The sequence below is a fragment of the Armigeres subalbatus genome, chromosome 3 (assembly GCF_024139115.2).
Source record: "Armigeres subalbatus isolate Guangzhou_Male chromosome 3, GZ_Asu_2, whole genome shotgun sequence".
In the NCBI taxonomy this organism is placed as follows: Eukaryota; Metazoa; Arthropoda; class Insecta; order Diptera; family Culicidae; genus Armigeres; species Armigeres subalbatus.
The window spans coordinates 123,553,708-123,576,330 of NC_085141.1; the positions used below are offsets into that span (position 1 = coordinate 123,553,708).

Below are 22,623 nucleotides of genomic sequence, written 5' to 3' on the forward strand. Positions count from 1 at the left end.
CGTGATCAGCATCAACACTATCGATTGCACAGTTAAACGAATTTCTGCTACGCGAGGTAGATTTGTATTACTTCGCGTTCTCCCGGACTAGCTGCAGTCCAACAGTCCAGCATGACCAGCAGCAACGCGATCGATTCCGCATTCATATTGTGCAAATAGTAAAAAAAATATCACAAAATTTAAAATTTAATCATGGAAACACTGAAGACGTTATATAGAAGAAAACTACATGCATATTTGTCGACTAAGAATGGGGTTATGTAGTAAGCATTAATAGAAAAAATTGTATAAAAAAAAGTTTTGAAAACAACTTTACGATTTTGTTCAGCGGCGCAGCCAAAATTTTCGATAATATAAAGTATGGTTTAAGTTTACATTTGTTTCGAAATTCCGCGGAATTCCGTTAAATTTCGTTAAAAGCTTTTTTTTTCTAGCGAAATTTTTGTAATTTTCCGAAACGAAACGAAATCAAGAAATCAGATTTCGCCATGCTCAAATTTCGCGAAATTCCGCGGAATTTCGTTTCGAACCACCTGAAACGAAATTTTTCGAAATACCGCATATGCTTAGTGCTTACAACACTGAATGATGTGTTGAAGGAAATAGAAAGATCGTCCCATCATTACCATGGATAGTCGATCGCAAGAGAGGTTCTGCGTCCAATGTTGTCATATAGCATCTGTTGATATGCACATATATATCGTCACATACTGATGGTTATAAGAGTTCATCACGTCGTCACCGGCATTACATTATACGACGTGGCTCGTTTTTGCCTATTTTTGAAACGAATTTTGCTTGAACCTTAATACTTAAGGAAAAATGTCATGTCTTCAATACATTTAGAAAGAACAATATATGAAGAAAAGAAGGATGAATTCCTATTTGCGCCTCTTATTTTTGATGATTGGTTTAAATAAATATCCTTGCAACGTTATTTTTCGCTACAGCTCTAATTATTCCGTCAGGTTTTGATTCATTTCAGGATGTTTGTGGACCGGTATAAGTGACCACCATACATAAAACATATTTCAATATCTGATTCTCTCAACAATGCTGAGCAATTAAAACTGACTTTCTTTTCTATGTCAATGGATTGCTCATCACTGTGTAGATTTTATTTATAATCAATGTTAAATGGGGCTATACACCTCGGGAAAGTTTTCCACCGGATTTTGGTCCTTGTGCCCTGGGGAAAAAATCTGCGGACCAAATTCCCGAGGTGTGAAGCTACCTTAAAGAACTTTATGCATACGTATACAAAGAAATCATGTCATTATTTTTTTTACTATTTCACACATAGACGAAACGAATACATATTTACATAGATACATGTGAGAGACGTGTACAACAAAATATGAGATAAGTAGAAAATCAAATAATTAGTTACAAAACATCTTTTCATCAAGTAAGGTGAAGAGTTTATTCGGGCGTATAGTCTATTCGGGCGAATGATCCATTCGGGCGAATGGTCTTTTCGGGCGAATGGTCTTTTCGGGCGTTTGGTCTTTTCGGGCGTTTGGTCTATTCGGGCGAATGGAATTCGGGCGAGTGTCATTCGGGCGTTTGTGATAGAACCATCTGTCAAAGGTACAATGAAGTAGTGGAATTAAATGGAATAGTACGAAATCGTCTTATGACAAGTAAATATATTCCACTAAAAGCTTAAAATAAATGTCATAATTCAATATCTGTCGGAGATAATCTTGTTGTGTGAACAGCGTTATTCGGTAATTGTGCAATCGTCACTTTTAATTTAATTAGAGTTCAATTCGGGAAATGAGATGCAGCCTCAGAAAAAATATGTTTATGTTCGCCCGAGCATACTTGAGCAAAATCAACTTAATGCTACTTTCAGATGTGGGTAGGTGACCGTTGCATACTTAGAAATCTATATATATAAAACTCAATGTTTGTATGTATGTTCCAGCATAACTACTGAACCCCTTGGTCGATTTCAACCAAATTTAGAACATACATTCTTTATCCTAAGTAGACGACGATTGGGGTGTTATGCATGCTTTTTGGAAGAGGGGATGGTGTGGGGGGAGGGGTATTGTTTGTTATCGATCAGCTCAGTGTAACTTCTGAACCCTTTGGTCGATTTCAACCAAATTTGAAACAAACATTCTTTATCTTAAGGAGACGACGATAGCGAGGTTGAGCATGCTTTTTGGAAAAGGGGGAGGGTGTGGGGGTGGTGTTTTGCTTAGGTATCGATCAACTCAGTGTAACTTCTGAACCCTTTGGTCGATTTCAACCAAATTTGAAACACAAATTCTTTATCTTAAGGAGACGACGATAGCGAGGTTAAGCATGATTTTTGAAAGAGGGGGAGGGTGTGTGGGGAGGGGTATAATTAGTTATCGATCAACTCAGTGTAACTTCTGAACCCTTTGGTCGATTTCAACCAAATTTGAAACACAAATTCTGTATCTTAAGGAGACGACGATAGAAGGGTTAAGCATGCTTAACCTATAGAGAGGGTATATTTATTAAACGAACAGTTTAGTATAACTTTCTATCGCATGGGTCAATTCAAACCAAATTTGTAAACACGTATCCTCTACCCAAAGGTATTGTTTAGAAAACGAATTAATTTAACCTTCCGGGACTCGCATGGTCCTGGATCGGTCACGCAGTTCCACCTCCGTTATGAACGACAAGCGAGCTTTTTTCGGAGGTGTTGTACTTTTTACAACGGTGCGAGTCCCGGAAGGTTAAAACCCCTCTTATTTAGTTCATTCGAGGTTCTTTGACATTGTACAATGGTCCGAAAACAAATAACCCGAATTCCTCAAAAATAGCAAATCCTCGACAATAACATTTTCCAGGTAATAACATTTCCCCAAAAATTACTTTAACAAAATAGATATTTCCCAAAAATGATTTTTCCCGATACACATATCCCAGAATATGACATATCCCTGAATGAAGCAGGCCATTAACATAACACTATTTGGCTTAAGGTCATTCGACATGAAGCGCATTTGGGATAATTATGAACAGCATCAAAAAAATCTTTCATAGAAAACATGCATTTGCTGGGTATAAAGCAATGATAATTGTTACCCTTCATCGAAATCATGGATTGGCCAGTGAAAAGTAATGTTTGATGTGTTTCCTTATGGATGGTGGATGCGGTTGCTTCTTTAAAAGTAGGCATTTGCCCGGAATAAGGCAATGGTGGGTGTGATCCCTTCTTTAAAAATAGGCGTTTGCCAGGAATAAAGCATCGGTGGATGTTTTTCCATCTTTAGAAATAGACGTTTGCCCGGAATAGGCTATTCGAACCCACGATCCCTTCTTCAAAATCAGTCAATGTTTCCAAAAGCCTTCTTTTAATTAAATGATGAAGTATCAATAAGTTAACACAGTTACCCTGCTGACCAATTGGTTTTATCATTTTCTGATTGTGAAAAAAACTGAAAAGCAAACTGGCAATTCCGAGCAAGGCCGGGTACATAAAGCTAGTATATAAATGTAATAAGAACTTGACTAAAAATATGTTTTGCCAACTTACCAGTAAGTGCATTTTTTTTAACAAAGTATACGAAACCCATAAAAATACTGATTTAATAGTCCTTCAATAGACATCGGCGTAATATAAATTAATCGGCGGCGCACCGATTGATTTTTGACGGCGGCGGCGTGAGAAAATCACCGGCCTAGTACAGCCTACTGCTTAAAACAAAGTTGATATTTTGTACGACCGCGCATCACTCAAGAATAGTCAGCCCAATTTGTGCTAATTTATATATTTTTTCTCCCTTTTACGAGGAAAAATGTTATGGTGGAATCGGAATGCTTTGAAAATCAAAACTCAATCTTTTCAATAAAATAATTTTTTGTACAATTTGCATGGCGTTTTTAAATTTTGACCATCTCTATATATAAAACAAAGTTGGCATTTGTACGGCCGCGCATCATGAAACTGGAATAGAACTCAATCTCTTCGATAAAACGGAATTTAAAATCTTAATCATCTGTTATATTTAACACGTAGTAGGCATTATCATTTGATCATGAAAGAACGATTTGTGCTAATTTTTGTTTGTTTACCCAATTAGTAGGAAATGTGATGGTAGTACCATTGATATTATAATCCAGATGTTGGGGTTAGAACAAATTAGTACTCATTTTATGGTTCCAAGTACTAAAGTTTCGGTACCCAGTAAAACAAAGCAACGCTTCAACGTAAATTTGGACTGTTCTAATTTTCTACTGTTGCCAAGGTTATCAACCTTGGCTGTTTATTTATCATTTTCTGTAGTTTGTGCCGGCCAGACGACACTTGAACAATTTTAAAATTAATTAAAATGCTTTTAAAAGATGCTTGTGCTGACGAAAAACTAAAACAGATAAATCCATTTCCAAATCCAAATCCATTTCCTTTTTTTCTTGTGTTTTTTACAGGTTTGCGTATTTGAAAAATATCTATATTGCTCTCGAAGTTTTCCGTTCTTGGAATGATGCGAAAACCCGGACGGACCCGGAGAAAAAAAATATGAAAGCGGATAAATTCTCGATACGAAAACAATTGTCTTCTATAAATCGAATCTACAAGAAATAACTTGACCACAGTACAGGCAGTACAACGTTTCTTGGCGATTTTAGCTGGGTGCTTCGAGTGAAACGAAATTCAGCTAATAGCTCGGACTTTGAAACCTCGTTGGAATTAACAAACATTGCTTTCGGAACTCCGTCCCTGATCCACCAAGTTGTACTCAACGGTGCAGTCCCATTGCTTTACGTCCGAGCTCACGTCTGCTAGATTCCCTGCTGGCAAATATGCGAACGGGTGGTATGAGGCTTAAGCAACATTTTCGGCAAAGGGCATGGAGTCGTTTCACCACTATTATAATTCATAGAGCCGATATTTTCAATATATACTGTTCTTATGTACATGCCACATTAATGTTTCACTTATTATTATTATTATTTAATCAGACTAAGGCCGAAGTGGCCTGTGCGGTATATAAAAGTCCTCTCCATTCGGCTCGGTCCATGGCTACACGTCGCCAACCACGCAGTCTACGGAGGGTCCGCAAGTCATCTTCCACCTGATCGATCCACCTTGCCCGCTGCGCACCTCGCCTTCTTGTGCCCGTCGGATCGTTGTCGAGAACCATTTTCACCTGGTTACTGTCCGACATTCTGGCTACGTGCCCGGCCCATCGCAGTCGTCCGATTTTCGCGGTGTGAACGATGGATGGTTCTCCCAACAGCTGATGCAATTCGTGGTTCATTCGCCTCCTCCACGTACCGTCCGCCATCTGCACCCCACCATAGATGGTACGCAGCACTTTCCTTTCGAAAACTCAAGTGCGCGTTGGTCCTCCACGAGCATCGTCCAGGTCTCGTGTCCGTAGAGGACTACCGGTCTAATTAGCGTTTTGTAGATTGTCAGTTTGGTACGGCGGCGAACTCTATTCGATCGGAGCGTCTTGCGGAGTCCAAAGTACGTACGATTTCCAGCCACTATGCGTCTCCGAATTTCTCTGCTGGTGTAATTTTCGGCAGTCACCAGTGAGCCCAAGTACACAAATTCTTCTACCACCTCGATTTCGTCACCACCAATGCAAACTCGCGGTGGGTGGCTCACATTGTCTTCTCTTGAACCTTTTCCTATCATGTACTTCGTCTTCGACGTGTTGATGACTAGTCCGATCCGCTTAGCTTCCCTCTTCAGTCTGATGTAGGCTTCCTCCATCTTCTCAAAGTTACGTGCCATAATATCTATGTCGTCAGCGAAACCAAATAGCTGGACGGACTTATTGAAAATTGTACCACTCGTGTTAATCCCTGCTCTTCGTATTACCCCTTCCAAAGCGATGTTGAATAGCAAACACGAAAGACCATCACCTTGCCGTAACCCTCTGCGGGTTTCGAAGGGACTCGAGAATGCCCCTGAAACTCGAACTACGCACATCACCCGATCCATCGTCGCTTTGATCAACCGTGTCAATTTATCCGGAAAACCGTGTTCGTGCATTAGCTGCCATAGCTGGTCCCGATCGATTGTATCATATGCGGCTTTGAAGTCGATGAATAGATGATGTGTGGGCACGTTGTATTCGCGGCATTTCTGCAGTACTTGGCGAATGGCGAACACCTGGTCCGCGGTGGAGCGTTCGCCCATAGAACCCGCATGGTACTGCCCCCGAACTCCCTTGCAATTGGTGCTAGTCGGCATAAAATTTAGGAGAGTACCTTGTAGGCGGCGTTCAGCAATGTGATTGCGCGGTAGTTGCTACAATCCAGCTTATCGCCCTTTTTGTAGATGGGACACACGACACCTTCCATCCACTCCTGCGGCAAATCTTCCTCCTCCCAAATCTTGGTAATGACCCAGTGCAGCGCTCTAGCCAGTGCCTCACCACCGTGTTTAAATAGCTCTCCTGGTAGTTGGTCAACCCCAGGGGCTTTGTTGTTCTTCAGCCGGCCAATCTCCTCCTGGATTTCCTGGAGATCCGGAGCCGGTAGAATTATGTCCTGCGCGCGTTCTCCCAGGTCCATCACCATACCGCCATCTTCGACTGCCACATCGCCATTCAGGTGTTCTTCGTAGTGCTGCCGCCACCTTTGGATCACCTCACGCTCGTTCGTAAGAAGGTTCCCGTTTATGTCCTTACACATATCAGGCTGTGGCACGTGGCCCTTACGTGAACGGTTTAACTTCTCATAGAACTTTCGTGTGTTATTAGCGCGGTACAGTTGCTCCGTTTCTTCACGGTCTCGATCTTCCTGCTGGCGCATTTTGTTTTGTTTTGTCTGTTCCGCGCCTGTTTATATCGTGCCTCGTTCGCCCTCGTGCGGTGTTGCAGCAATCTCGCCCATGCTGCATTCTTCTCTTCCACTAACTGCTCACATTCGCCGTCATACCAGTCGTTTCTCTGATCCGGGGACACCGTGCCAAGTGCAGCGGTTGCGGTGCTACCAATGGCGGATCGAATATCTCTCCAGCCATCTTCAAGAGACGCTGCGCCTAGCTGCTCTTCCGTTGGAAGTGCCACTTCCAGCTGCTGCGCGTATTCTTGGGCTAGTCTACCATCTTGTAGCCGCCCAATGTTAAGCCGCGGCGTCCGACTTCGACGCGTGTTGTACACCGTCGAGAGTTTTGAGCGCAGGCATACTGCAACGAGGTAGTGGTCGGATTCAATATTCGCACTGCGGTAAGTGCGGACGTTCGTGATGTCGGAGAAGAATTTACCGTCGATTAGAACGTGGTCGATTTGGTTTTCCGTTTCTTGGTTAGGTGATCTCCATGTGGCCTTGTGGATATTTTGCGGGGAAAGAAGGTGCTTCGGACTACCATTCCGCGGGAGGCTGCGAAGTTTATGCATCGTTGGCCGTTGTCATTCGATACGGTGTGCAGACTATCCGGTCCGATGACCGGTCTATACATTTCCTCCCTTCCTACCTGTGCGTTCATGTCACCGATGACGATTTTGACGTCCCGCAGTGGGCATCCATCGTATGTCTGCTCCAGCTGTGCGTAGAACGCTTCTTTCTCGTCGTCGGGTTTCCCTTCGTGTGGGCAGTGCACGTTGATGATGCTATAGTTGAAGAAACGGCCTTTAATCCTCAGCTTGCACATCCTTGCGTTGATTGGCTGCCACCCAACCACGCGTTGGCGCATCTTACCCAGCACTATGAAGCCGGTTCCCAGCTCGTTGGTGGTGCCACAGCTTTGGTAGAAGGTAGCCGCTCGATGCCCGCTTTTCCACACTTTCTGTCCTGTCCAGCAAATCTCCTGCAGCGCCACGACGTCGAAGTAGCGGGGATGTAATTCATCGTAGATCATCCTGTCGCAACCTGCGAAACCTAGCGTCTTGCAGTTCATTGTTTCAACCTTCCATTCGTGATCTTTTATTCATCGTCTAGGTCTTTGTCAATTATATTGAGTCGTATTATCTCTTATATTGTTCGTAATGATTGGTTTTCTAGGCGGCTTATTGGGCCAGCGCAAACCTCCTGTCTCGTCGGAGGGCCGTCGTGTCAAGGCTGTGTAGCGTCCCACCTAACACCAGGACTTGGGCTTGTGGGCTTTGAGCGGCACAAGGTCGCTTTGGTGGGGCCTACTTGCGGATACATGCATCTTTTGATAGAGGTTTAGCAGGGCCCACTGTCAAACCCCACCACATCCTAGGCAAGCCCCACAACTCGCAGATGGCCTGGGGAGGGATCGTCAAGCCCTTGGACATAGTCCCTGCTGCCCTGTTTCAATGTTTCACTTATACTTTATATTATCTAATTGAAATTTTTCCCACTTTGCCCTTGAACGTATCAGTTAAATGACAAATCTATTTAAATCTTTACCATCTCCGAAAAATCGCATCTTTTTTCATGCTCACTCATCTACACGATCTACAGTCACCACTTCCATCTTCATTAATACCAACATACGAATATCAAATTAAAGTTATTTTTCGATATATTTTGGTGCTGTTCCAATTCGTACTTTTGGTTCTATGGAAGTGCCCGAAAAAAAAACTAGACAAGATGGCCAAAGTAAGCACCGGTTAGAGGCCTCCCGGACAATGTCCATCAACCGTTTATCCTAGGGTTTGAAGGGGTTGAAAAACTGTGACCCAAATCCACCATTAAGCAGCTGCAAATTTATAATATTTCAAGACCAGTCACGACAGGAAAGACAAAACTCTGACGCTGACATAGGTTCAAGGATGGATAGCTTGCGAAGCGGTTGCTCGAGTTGAACCGTCGCCCAAGTGATTTTTCAACTAGAGGTCCATGCAGAATTTCTGGGAGGAGATGAGTGAACCGAGCAAGGACTCTCACAAGGAGGTGTTGAAGTCAATTTGCCGATCATGCTGATGAATGAGAGGGTGGATTTGTTGACCAAGGGTCGCAACGTTCACATCTAATACGCAGTGGAAATGGGCATCATTGAAGGACCGTGATTACGAGGATTTGATTTAGAATGCATATGCGTTGGCGGATTCATAACACGAGGGTGAAAAACGAGATCTGGAGTGGGAAGATGAAGGAGTGAAGGATCAGGTCCGCGAATTAATCTTTGCTGCCCAGCAGAGCAAGCGGATTAGCATTGAATTACATACACGAAGTAATTCGATGGACGTATTGTGCACAGGATGTTGTGTTGGATGCCCGCAAACCAATGGTCGAATGAACCATTCAGCAACCACGTGGACATTCTCAGCAGGATTTTGACTACCCTCCCTCCATGTGGTTTATTGTTGTATTTGCTAAAATCGGAGAATTGAAAATTAAAATCGATTGTATATAAAATAATGGTAAACGCATGGTAATTTGTTTTGTCTTAACGGATTGAACGAACCTCTTACGGGTGAGGAGAAAGAAGCGCTAATTTGAAGAATTCAATAGAAAAGGTAAAAAGACGGCAGATGCACGGAGCTCGTTTTAGTGAGAGACGGCAACTCCACGGGAATGGCACAAGTTTTTCCGAGCCGAAAAATCCAGGCAAACGGCATATCCCGTAAAAAACGAATATTTTGTGCGGGTTTTGGCGTCTTTGGAAAAATTTGTTTCTTTCCTCTCGACTCCCACTAAGCTCCAAACGCAATACAGTGGAAAGGCGACGGAAACGGCAGATTTGACTGTTAGCCCATATATTTTGTCATATTTTCCGATCCTTTCGCAGTTCCATTGAATTGCGTTTGGGGCCTTATAATTTTCCCTCAAAGTGAAAGCAGTTCCGAAGCGGTGCGTATTTCTTCCAAAGTTCTTGATCCGTTGTAAACGTTCTGGTCCAGCTGGTGGTAGTAGATCATAATCCTGTCGTCAATGCTTTGCTTGAGGCATTCATTTTAGCAGCTGAACACGGTAATAAGAGTTCTGCAGACGGTTCGAAAAACGCGGTACATTTTTCGGTACAAAAATCGGTACCGATTTTTTGAAAATTGTTTTTGTTTTGAGAAAAAAAAAACAAGCAGAAATTGTCGGTATGACAACAGTGCTAAAATTTGTTCTGAAGGGGCATCAATAGATTACGTAGTAAAGCGACGCTTCCATGTCTGGGTACCGAAGACCGTTCATAGCATACGAAACTGGAACCACGAAAAAATCCGAGAAAAAATCACTAGTTTTATATTGATTGTTGGTAGTACTGTAAAAAAATGTCATTCTTCAATCATTCTTGACAACCATTTTGTTCTCTAGATAAATTGTGTACGCAAAAAATTGTATTAATTTTGGCGAGACAAAGTTCGCCGGGTCAGCTAGTTGATTTATTTTTTTCCGAAAATTTGAACGGCCGATCTCCGTGAAATGCATTTTGTTGGCTAGTTGTAATTTCCAAAAAGTGTGTATACAAATTGGCATCCATTCAAACATACAAACACACGTACAAAAATCGGCCTATAGTTCGTCGAGCTGTTCTGATTTGTATGATACTCAAAGGGTCTCCGGGCCCCGTATTAAAAGATCGTTTTTGGATTGAACATATAGTCTTTAACACCTACACTTAGTGTACGAGAAAGGCAGAAAACGAGGAGTTTCGAAAAATAGAGCCAGAATTTGTTACTTTCTAATGCAGTCCCGAAGCAGCAGCTCACTTCCATGCTGCAGAAGTTCATCGAAATATCACGCTCACCAACTGTCGCGTTATTTTCCAGTTTAAGTTTTGTACTTTTCATCCTGCGTTAACACAATTTCAACGTGACAGCAAATTCATTATTGTTCTCAAAATTTTATTACAATTGTTTGGTGTATGTTTTCCATGAAACCTTCCGTCAGCGACAACGGCGACCTTTGAAGCATTCCTTCAACTCTTTCGCAAAAGAGCCAAACCCTTCGTTTCCTTTGAAACTGGCTTCCTCTATTGTGCTGGCTGGTTGTGCTGTTTAATGAACCATGATATTCTCCGATCCTCACCCAGCAACGGTACCAGCAGTTCCCTGTCAGGTGCACGAGTAATCACCACCCGCAAAATCCATCCATCAGTCATTCGCTTGCTCGCTCCCGGCAAGCTTCCCACAAAAGAGGCACCTATTTTCCATTCAAATGCTTTTTTTCCTGCCCTTTTCCGCGACCAGGCGTCATGATGTTTGCCGTTGACGGGCGCAGTCATCGAGAAACACGTGGCGCTCCGTCGATAGATGACAATATTTTTCGGTGAATGCTGGTCGCTGCTGGTGAGTGTCCATTTTCGGAAAGAGTATAGAACAGATTTGCAAGCCGAGAGTTCTCTGATGGTGGCAAAATAAGAGAGGCGAGAGTTTCAGAGATGGTCATCGTAAAATTCGGTGTGAATTAGATCGTTGGATAGATTTTCGAACCGTATATTCGGATTAGCGGCGTGGTTTGTATCAAAACTTTATCAGCTGCTCTGTTCTATTCTTTGGCAAAACTATATGTACAGAAAAATGTGCGTTTTCTTTTCTAATTGATTGCATCAATCTGGTTGAGGAGGATTCGATTCCCAGTCCAAATGCTGGAGTCTTTTGAGTTGGAAATCTTTTCGCATAGACACTATACTAAACTATAGAGGAAAATGGCCCCTAATGACCCCAAACTTCCCCCGAAGCAAAATACTTCTTCCCCTTCTAAGATTTCCCACATTTCGATAAAACATCTAACGATTGGCGATGCAAAACTCCCTAGCGGCACTAACCTACAAAGTACCGCGCAGCTCCACTCGCATCCACGCTCTATCCATACCAGGAGATCCACATAGCAGGAGAAATTGGCTCAATAATACTTAATTCTGTTATTGATACCATACTCTGTTATGAACTAGCCCTGCATAAAAGGTAAAATACCAAAGGAATAATACCAAAAACTAATGTGCACAATACTTAAGCCATAACAAACTCAGTTATTAAATTGAATTTCAATACCAAATGCATAACCAATTATCATTCGTTTGGTATTGAAATACCTAAGCATGGTATGCCTTAAGTATTCTGCGTATAAGTTTTGGGTATTATTTTCTGGTATTTTACCACTTATGCAAGGCTAAATCATACCAATTTCTGTTATCGAGGTCAAGATTTTTTTATGTACAGGTTATCCGACTTGTCAATATTCCCAACTCAGCCATCTTGGATTTTTGTATGGAATTTATGCTCGTTTGTTTACGTTTTGCACTGAAAATGTATGTTTCCCCCCCGCGCTGGTTATTCCCATCTACTGACGAAGTCGGATAACCTGTACATAAAAAAATCTTGATCGAGGTCGTCGCTCCTGCAAAACGTAAACAAACGAGCGTAAATTCCATACAAAAATACAAAATTGGGATATTCGCAAGTCAGAACACCCCCCAATAAATGCATCCTGATCGACATCTTTTGTCTTACTCTTACGTCTTGAAGTTTGAGTTTTTGAATTTTCAGTAGCACCATGATGGCGCGACATACCCAGTTTGCGCCAACACCTTTTTTTTGTAGAACTTTATTTTTTTGGTCTTGCAAATTGATTCCGGAGGATGTTTCGAATTAAGAAAACTCACCAATACAAAAATTGAGATTTGAAAAGATTTCGGTAAGAATTCATTTTTATGAGAAAATACCTGTAAAAATTTGAATATAGTTTCTGTTTCTTCCCGTCCCCGGTCAAATACGGTACCTGGTGAAACCACGTGAAACTTCCGCGGAATGATCTATAGTGCCACATAATATGAATGACTAGTCGTCTGCCTTTGGTTCTAGAAGCGAAGGCCAATGTTTCCATTATCGGAACAAGTTTCATGAAATTCTATAGAGCCGCTTTTTTGCAGAGGAAAAATTACAGCACAAATAACTTGATGATTTTATTGTTAATTTGGTAAGTATTTCACTGTATTTTTGAATTAAATGAAATATGCTAATTAGGCGCAACTTAAACAGGGATAACACCAAAAATTGCCACTTCCACCGCGGATCCGTAAGCTGCTAAGTGATAAGGTAAAGGACAACAGAAATTGTTTACCCTGCAACAAAAAGCAGCTCTCGACGATTTTTTGTCGTGGAAACGAAGGATCCACCGGCACCGGTACTGAACGGATTTTCTTGATACCAAATCCTGAAGGAATCTCAAAGCCGCCAAACTGCCGATGGTACTAGCCGTATTTTAATGTCGCATGTTGATTCTAATTATATGTTTATTCTGTGAACACCACTTGTGTAGTAAAACATATTTAGTAGAGGCCTGGATAACAGAAACGCGGATAAAAAATATGACTCTGCCAACACTGCAGTCAATGCTCTTCATCAAAGAGCAACACATGAAAAGGAAGAAATGGTTTATATAGAAAAAATCTCGCAGTCCGCTATTTTTTGTGTCCACATCACATAACAATAGAATTCAATAAATAATGCATTTTTATTTCATAATCTAGGGGGAATGACGGCTTTGGCAGGTTTTGTTCTATTATTGGCAGGGGGGTTTTTTATGATTGACTAGGCTCGAATTTGGCCTAAACGTTCTTTGCATAACAAAAAATATTGTGTTTCTCTAATACTTAGTATATTTCCATTTTAAAACATTGGTTGTTCTATTTAAAAATTGAAAATAAATGCTGAACAAGGGCTTGATTTTTCTTATCATGCTATCGTTGTGGTTTTGAGTTGTGTTTGTGTTTCCATTCTATCTCCCGCTGTCCGTTTGCTTTTATGAAAAAAAAACATGCCTTCATCTATTTTTTATCTTTTGAAAGATTATCTTGTTTCTTAATCTTTTGTTTATTTGGAAGGCTCAGCGTTACGGTGAAGGTGAAGCGTTACGGAGCCGAAATCAATTATATCAATACATTTCTCGATTTTTATACATAGTTTTAGTTTTGGGGAATCGAAAGACTTGCGGTTCAGTCGAAGTTAGGGAATACAATAATACAGTAGGAAAGGAAAGGATTTTAGAGTGCTTAAGTAATTACTATGCTGATGTTCACAAAGTTGACATTCCTCGCATTTTTACATCTGTAACGGGTCAAACAAACTTTTTTTTGGAAGACAACGACGAGAGGAAGACATACGGAAGGGATTAATGACAGACATTGAAATGTACAACAAGAGGAAAATATTCGTAATGGAGTACGACAGACAAGGGAATGAGTAGACAATGATTACAGTCTTACACCAGCAACTTTCAAGAATTGGTGGACCAGGGACATGCACTCGAGATCAAGGCCGGTTGTTTTCCTCGGACCCGGAGATGATCAGTTAGCGCAGATCTGGGGCCACGATGCTCTTCGCACGCTCACACGACAAGATCGATGTGGTGATCATTCTTGCCGCAAACACAGAGATTTCCTTCCGAGAGCCGCACTCTGAGAAGATGTGTGAGATTATTTTCATCGGCTTTTTTTCGGTGAACATTAATTTAAACTAAGCAAAATTACCGGACGTTTCGACCTACTAATATGTTCGGTCATCATCAGCGGATCCTTAAATATTTATTTTTTAGTTTTTTAGATACAATATTTTAATTAATGATAACTTACATGCTATAGAGAAAATCTACTCCCATCACTTCTCTGCTTTTGTTTTGTACATCAGTCGTTTTGTGTGGTATGTGTGTCCTTAGGTTATAGTTGTTTTGTTGTTATTAATTTTTCAATTAGACCTTCACTGTATTCTCTTCTCCTCTAAATAAATAAAAAATAAATATTTAAGGATCCGCTGATGATGACCGAACATATTAGTAGGTCGAAACGTCCGGTAATTTGCTTAGTTTAAATTAATGTTCACCGAAAAAAGCCGATGAAAATAATCTCACATGATTAGAAGCGGTGATGATCTCTGTTAAACATCATAAACAATCGGCAGAAAATCAATACGAAAACAAATCAGAAGATGTTTTTCGTAAAAGCGTTAGGAAGACGCTATGGGAGCATAGTCGAAACAGTGCTCCGCAGATATCTGAAAACACGAATGAAGGCGGCTCGTTTCAGATCCAGACGTCTGTTCCTGCTAAACTGTCGTAAAACTAATGTGTTTCCGAAATGTTTGGACTTTGATCTTGCGTTGGATGTGGAAAACCTGGAATCAAGTCAAAAGTTGGAGAAAGTGGTCAAAAAGTTCAAACTGAAAATAGTGAGCGTGCTGATATCGGATTCCCAACGTAGCTTATGTAGAATCAAAACATCATCTGCGATGTTACGAAGGTGGATAGATCGCACACTAACGCATGAAGATATGGTGTTTTTCGATGAATCTGTGCAACGAAAGGAGGAATGCGTATATCGCCAATGTAGCGCAAAAGCAATCGCCAAACTAGAAAACCTAAAAACAACACTCATTCGTAAACTACACAATCACGTTTCGTCGGTTATAAACCACACAGACACAGAGCTGCCGGATTTTTTGCTCCGGACTCTACAGTTGGGATGGAACTTCAACGTTCCGGATAAAAAACATCCACCGTACGTAAGAATGCTAGCTGAGATCGAGAGCTGCATACAATGGGATTCGCGAGCAGAAACGATACGGAACGATATATCGAATGCGTTTATAAACCACATCAACTATACAAAACAGCCACTTCACGATGAACACGAATGGATACGGAAAGATGTGACGAAGAGCAAACGGTTTCTGAAGGAGCACGCGGACCTGGTAGTAACGAGAGCGGACAAGGGAAAACAAACTGTTATTATCACGAGGGAAGAGTATGACAAAAAAATGAATGAACTGGTCAATGATGAGAGCACGTATGAAAGAGTAAACAAGGACTTAACGATGACTACACTAAGGAAGATCAACACAATGCTGGACCTGTGGAGTAGGGAGGAATGGATCGATCAATCAACGAAGCATCGCCTCAAGATTTACCACTGTAACCCCCCACGAATATACGGGTTACCGAAGACGCACAAAGAGAACAGACCACTTCGGATCATCTGTTCCACGATTGGTACTGTTACCTACAAATGTGCAAAGTATGTGTCATCAATTTTGAACAATATAGTAGGGAAATCTGCGTGTCATATTGTGAACAGTTTTGATTTTGTAGCAGAAATGCGCAATACTACCATCACAAGCGACATCAGATTAGTGTCGCTGGATGTTGTATCTCTTTTTACGAATATTCCTGTTGATTTCGCTATGGAAAGTGTCATGCTGAGATGGGATGAAATACAAGCATTCACGGACATTCCCAAAGAGAATTTTGAAGAAATGTTAAGCTTACTGTTATCGTCCACATTTTTTCAATACAACAACAAATTTTACAAACAGAAATTTGGTGTACCAATGGGTTCACCACTTTCACCGGTAGTAGCCAATATAACGTTAGAACGTATAGAATCAAGCGCTTTAGATACTCTTAAACATGAAAGGATTGTACCAGTTTTCTTTAAAAGATACGTCGATGATTGTTTAACTGCTGTAAAACAACAGGACATTGAAAGAGTAGTAGAAGTTTTTAACAGTTACAATACTAGGCTCCAATTCACGGTAGAAATAGAGGACATGGAAAAATTAAAATTTTTAGACACAATAGTAAGACGGACAGAAAACAGATTGACACTAGAATGGACACCTAAAGACGTGAATGGGAGATACCTTGACTACAACTCCATTAGCCCATTCACACATAAAAAGAACACTATCATTGCTTTTAGTCGACAGAGCAATTAAGTTAAGTGACGCTAAATTTAGACAGAATTCCTCAATATAGTTAAGAACATTTTAGAAAATAACAACTATCCCAAAGTTTTAATTGAAAAGACGATTAGAGAGAACACACATTGCATACAACACGTTAACTAATAAAAACACCCTGATGAAAGCAAGTACGTGTCGGCACCTTACATACCAGGCCTGGGGAAAAATAGCTAGATACTTAGCTCAATATAACATAAAACTTGCATTCAAACCAATAGATAAAATCAAAGATAACGTATTCACAAAACTTAAAGATAAAATAATGAAAACTAAAAGAACGAATGTAGTTTATGAAATACCTTGTGCAGTGTGCGAGAATAATACATATATAGGACAGACTAGTCAATTCTTAAGTAAAAGATTAGATCAACATAAAAACGACATTAAAACAAAAAAAGTAGGTAGTACAGGTTTAGTACAACATACCATCAACGAAGGAGAATCTATGACAAAAGGTCGAAAGACAAAAGGTCGAAAGGACAAAAGGTCGAAAGACAAAAGGTCGAAAGACAAAAGGTCGAAAGGACAAAAGATCGAAAAGACAAAACGTCGAAAGGGACAAAAGGTCGAAAGGACAAAAGGTCGAAAGGCAAAAAAGGTCGAAAAGGACAAAAGGTCGAAAGGGACAAAAGGTCGATCAAAAACAAGTTGATAACAAGTTGGGTGTATTCCGAAATAATTCATGAAATCCATTTTACTTCAAGTAGAAATAACATACTCATCACATCAATCAAAGTTAAAGAATGAGCAATTTTCAAAGAAGGATTAATTACTATGGAACAATATTATGAATATCAAGATAATTCTGTTAGAGATAAAAAGATCATTGATTTAGGAAATGAATAAAACTTGTATTGCGCACAGTTGGCAAAAAAGTTGCTCTTTTATTTTAAACTATTTTTACCAATTAAATAAAATTCTTTCAATGAGTGCAAATAATAGATGAAAATCTAGGTTTTCTGAATGTCGCTTCGATCTGTCAAAATAGTGCACTCCGCAGCCACGCAAGCGCACGCATTGAAAATACACCGGCGTGTAATATACGCCGGTGTATTTGATGTGCGGCGTGCACCATTTTGACAGATCGAAGTGACATATAGAAAACTCAACATCCATCTATTAGTTGTACTCACTGAACAAATTTTATTTAATTGTTAAAACTTGTGAAAAATAAAAGAGCAGAGTTTTTGCTAACTGTGTAGGGCAACTCTGGTGCTAGATTGACTCTCTCCGTTTCAGTTCCTTGTCCATTTCGACCTTTTGATCTTATTGATCTTTAGTTTCTTTCGACCTTTTGTCCCGTTCGACGTTTTGTCCGTTTCGACCTTTTGTCCCGTTCGACGTTTTGTCCTTTCGACCTTTTGTCCCTTTCGACCTTTTGTCCCTTTCGACCTTTTGTCCTTTTCGACCATTTGTCCCTTCGACCTTTTGTCTTTCGACGTTTTGTCTTTCGACCTTTTGTCCTTTCGACCTTTTGTCTTTCGACCTTTTGTCCCTAACCCAACGAAGGACACTGCTTTAATTTTGAAAAAACACAAATACTAGACGAGATACCTAGAACAGACACAAGACTCATAGCAGAAACCTTTTATATTAAAATTAGAGGAGAAGAGAATACAGTGAATTTGCAGAGAGATTCCATCAGATTCAGATCGACGTATAACGGTCTAATTGAAAAATTAATAACAACAAAACAACTATAACCTAAGGACACACATACCACACAAAACGACTGATGTACAAAACAAAAGCAGAGAAGTGATGGGAGTAGATTTTCTCTATAGCATGTAAGTTATCATTAATTAAAATATTGTATCTAAAAAACTAAAAATAAATCTTTAAGGATCCGCTGATGATGATCGAACATATTAGTAGGTCGAAACGTTCGGTAATTTTGCTTCGTTTAAATTAATGTTCCCCGAACAAAGCCGATGAAAATAATCTCACATGATTAGAAGCGGTGATGATCTCTGTTAAACATCTGAAAAGATGTGCAATTAAAGTGTAGTGATTGGACATTAGACGACACATGGTTCGAATGAAGTCTCGTCCCATATTTAGTTTGCTGAACCATGGACGCATGACACCTGCGGGTGAATTGAATGCAGCAATCTACCCAGCTCTCCATTTGTCCATTTCTGTTGCCAGCTGATCAAGGTTTCCTGACGCACTAATGTGGAAAATTCATCGTAGGTGATTATCCGATCGTAAATATCACCTGCCATAGCGCCCATCTTAGCCAAAGAATTCGCTTTCTCATTTCCCGGGATCGAGTGATGAGAATGGACCCAAGCCAGGGTGATTGTGAATGGCCGTTTTGATAAAGCACTCAAAGCTTTCCTTATTTCGTCTAGAAGAAAAGCTGAGTGCTTAACAGGTTTCGTTGACCGAACAGCGTCCAGGGAACTTAGACTGTAGGTGAAGATGAAAAAGTGTTTAGGGGGAAGGGATGCTATTTGCTCAAGTGAATAGTGTATAGCGGCAAGATCAGCAGTATACACAGAACTAGGCTCTTTTAGCTTAAAGTACGCGCTATGCAATGGGGTCCTCCTTAGCCGTGCGGTTAGATGCGCGGCTACAAAGCAAGACCATGCTGAGGGTGGCTGGGTTCAATTCCTGGTGCCGGTCTAGACAATTTTCGGTTTGGAAATTGTCTCGATTACCCTGGGCATGAAAGTATAATCGTGTTAGCCTCATGATATACGAATGCAAAAATAATAACTTGGTTTCGAAACCTCGTGGTTAATAACTGTGGAAGTGCTAAATGAACACTAAACTTCTAGGCGGTACTGTCCCACTGGGGGATGTAACGCCAATAAGAAGAAGAAGGCGCTATGCAAAATATTAAAAACACCGAAACCAGTAGAGTCATCCATTTTTGACCCCTCTCTTCGCTGACGTGCCCGTATTTGCTTGCAAGTAATGGAGGTATGACCTCCGCACGAATGAAGTTTGGTGTCCCATGAACCTCCTGCTTCATGGACAGATCAAAAGTAACAGAAGAAATGTAAGGGTCTAAGAAATCAGCACGATTGGTGTCAACCGAAGACAGACGAAAATCGCTTTCCCAGATTTCTGCTGATCGGACTAATATTCAAGCGTTTGCCTTTGGGTCGGAAAAAACGTAACTAAAGATAAATCGGAATGTTTTAAATGTGGTACATGCCCTTTTAAATGTGTAGAATAGAATAAGTGAACGGCGGAGGTTTTCGGTCATCCAAGAAATCCTTGGAGTTAGGTCCTCCGATCAACAAACGTAACTAAAGATCAATCGTACTGTTTTAAATGCGGTACATGCACTTTTGGATATGAAGAATAGAACAAGTCAGCGGCAGCGGTTTTCGGTCATCCAATATATCCCTGGAGTTAGGTCCTCAGATCTACACGCGTAATGCACGCGGCACATGTCCTTCTGGATGTGTAGAATAGAACGAGCCATCGTAAGAGATTCTGGGTCATTCAAGAAATCCCTGGAGTTAGGCCTTAAGATCTACACGCGTCACTAAAGATGTATCGGACTGTTTCAAATGTGGTACATGCCCTTTTGGATGTGTAGAATAGAATAAGTCAACGGCAGAGGTTTTCGGTCATCCAAGAAATCCCTGGAGTTAGGTCCTCAGATCTACACGCGTAACTAAAGTTCAGTCGGACTGTTTAAATTATGGCACATGTCCTTTTGGATGATTAGAATAGAATGAGCCATCGTAAGAGATTCTGGGTCATTCAAGAAGTTCCTGGAGTTAGGCCTTAAGATCTACACGCGATACTAAAGATGTATCGGACCGTTTTAAATGTGGTACGTACCCTTTTGGATGTGTAGAATATAATAAGTCAGCAGCAGAGGTTCTTGATCATCCAAGAAATCCCTTGAGATTGGCACACAGGTTTGCACGATTAACCGAAGATAAATCGATCGATGTTAGATGTGGTACATGCCCATTTTAAATTATAGAATATGATGTATCTACGGCATATGTTGTCGGTTATCCAAGACATACCTAGAGCAAGGCCTCAAGATCTACTACAAAACAAAAGAGAATTGCCCTTTGTAGTGCATCGGCACAGGGCATGTATCATATTTGAAATAATCCAATTGCTCTATGGTTATTTATGTAGATCTAAACGCCTTATTCCAGGATTTTTTTGGACAGCCAAGAATTCATACTTTGGACACATTATATTCCATGCATCACAAAGGGCATGCTCCATATTTGAAACAACCCAAGTAACCTTTGGTTACGCATGTAGATTCAAGTAAGCATATGCGGTATTTTGAAAAATATCGTTTTAGGGCATTGGAAACGAAATTCCGTAGAATTCCGCGTTATTTGAATATAGCGAAATCTGATATTCTGATTTCGTTTCGTATTGTAAAATTTAAACAAGTTTCGGCGGAAAAATCATACTTTTAACGAAATTAAAAGTAATTTCACGGAATTTCGAAATGAATTTTAAATAATTCAAACTTTCATATCATAAAATAATTTGGCTGCGCCGCTGAATAAATTATTCAAACTCTGTTCAAAACTATTTACATATAAATTTCTTCACTAAATACCACTACGTAATACAATTCTGTATCTTCAACAGAAACGCATTCAGGTTTCTACTTGAAAATTTCTTCAATGTTTTGTTAAAAGTGTTCAAGTATAAATAGTAATGCATATCTGTTGATTTAAATAATATTGCTCAGTGACGTAAAAATAATTTGTACATCTCATCGTATTGGTATATTCTATTATTATTTAAGTTGACTGATTTGTTTATTTATTATTCCTCTATTTTTTATTTTATAGGCACTCTGTGTTACTTAATCGCTACTGTGCCGATACCTACTGTGGTATTCTGCTGTACGCAATCCACACAGAATCTATTTTTAGATTTTACATTACTCATTTATTGTTATCGTTGCCAGTCCATCTCACCGTGAGTCCATTATGTATGTTTGTCCATGTCGTGTATCCAATGATCGTTGCATTGTTATGTTGTCATTTATCCGGGTAACGTTGGAGGAATGCTTCCGAAAAGAACAAGTTGTCAGTCGTCATCAGGCAGCCGTGAATTAAGGCGCGTACCCCAAAAGGCCACCATATGGGCTGCGGATCTGGCGACTGACAAGGGTTTGGTGGAGGGGCTGGAATCGAACTCATGACCATCCGCTTGTAAGGCGAACGTGTAGCCAACTACGGTACGAGACTCCCCTAATAGATGACTGAGTTGTGTAAATAACCTGTAAAAATATTTCGTTTATTTTGGAGGCTCAGATGCTGTGAAGCGTTACGGAGCCGAGATCCAGTTTAATATTACATTTCTTGATTCTTATCCATAGTGTTAGTTTGGGGGAAATGTAATGTATTATGAGGCGATTGTTAGATCTGTGCTCTAGTTGTGGAAACTTTTCGGTAAGCTAAATATTCCTCACTGATCTACAGAGTATTGTTTGTTTTCCGTTGTCTTTTGAACGTATTCAGTTTAAACAACCATTGTTTGAAAATAGAGAAATGGAGATGGTGATGTTTCAGAAGTTTTCCTGATTTAGTAGATTTTTAGGTCTTTGCAGATTTAAGAATGCTCCAGATTGAGGAATTCTCATTTATTTCAGATTCTGGAACTGATTCAGATCTTTCCGATTGAGATCATTGGCATAACCTAAACTTTACCTTCAGATATTTTTGATTCCGTATTTCACGCACGCAAAAAAGTGTTCATGTACTCGTGAACTAACGAGTTACACCGTGTCACGGATTCGGGAAAATTAGTCACTTTTTTCTGGAACGTTCTGGAGAACGTTAATTGCTGGTTCACGAATTCGGGAACCTTTGTTTTGCGTGTGGAAATCCAGAATTTTCTCACATTTTCTAGATCCTGCAGATCCAGATTATTCAAATGCTTCAAAGTTGGATCGATTTTCTGTTACAATCGTGCCGGTGCGGCGCGTTTTCTGTAGGGGTTGTTAGTTTGGACGTGCTGCTGGTTTCAGAAGATGCTTAGCAATAAACGTAAATGTCTGCGTTTGAGTTTGTTGGCATAAAAGGTC

General features: G+C 40.4%; 1 protein-coding gene and 1 long non-coding RNA gene across 2 annotated transcripts in view; both read left to right on the top strand.

The window, feature by feature from the left end:
• Positions 1–12,255: 12,255 nt before the first annotated feature.
• Positions 12,256–13,177, top strand: LOC134220058 (uncharacterized). Its single transcript, XR_009981755.1, has 3 exons — positions 12,256–12,486; positions 12,611–12,768; positions 12,831–13,177. It is a non-coding gene; the product is annotated as an uncharacterized LOC134220058 (long non-coding RNA).
• Positions 13,178–14,852: 1,675 nt separating this feature from the next.
• The window catches only part of LOC134221951 (uncharacterized), a 49,136-nt gene continuing 41,365 nt past the window's right edge, over positions 14,853–22,623 (top strand). The window contains exon 1 of the mRNA XM_062701116.1: positions 14,853–15,859. Within this exon, the coding sequence (XP_062557100.1) occupies positions 14,853–15,859 (1,007 nt within the window). The remainder of the gene's footprint in view (positions 15,860–22,623) is intronic.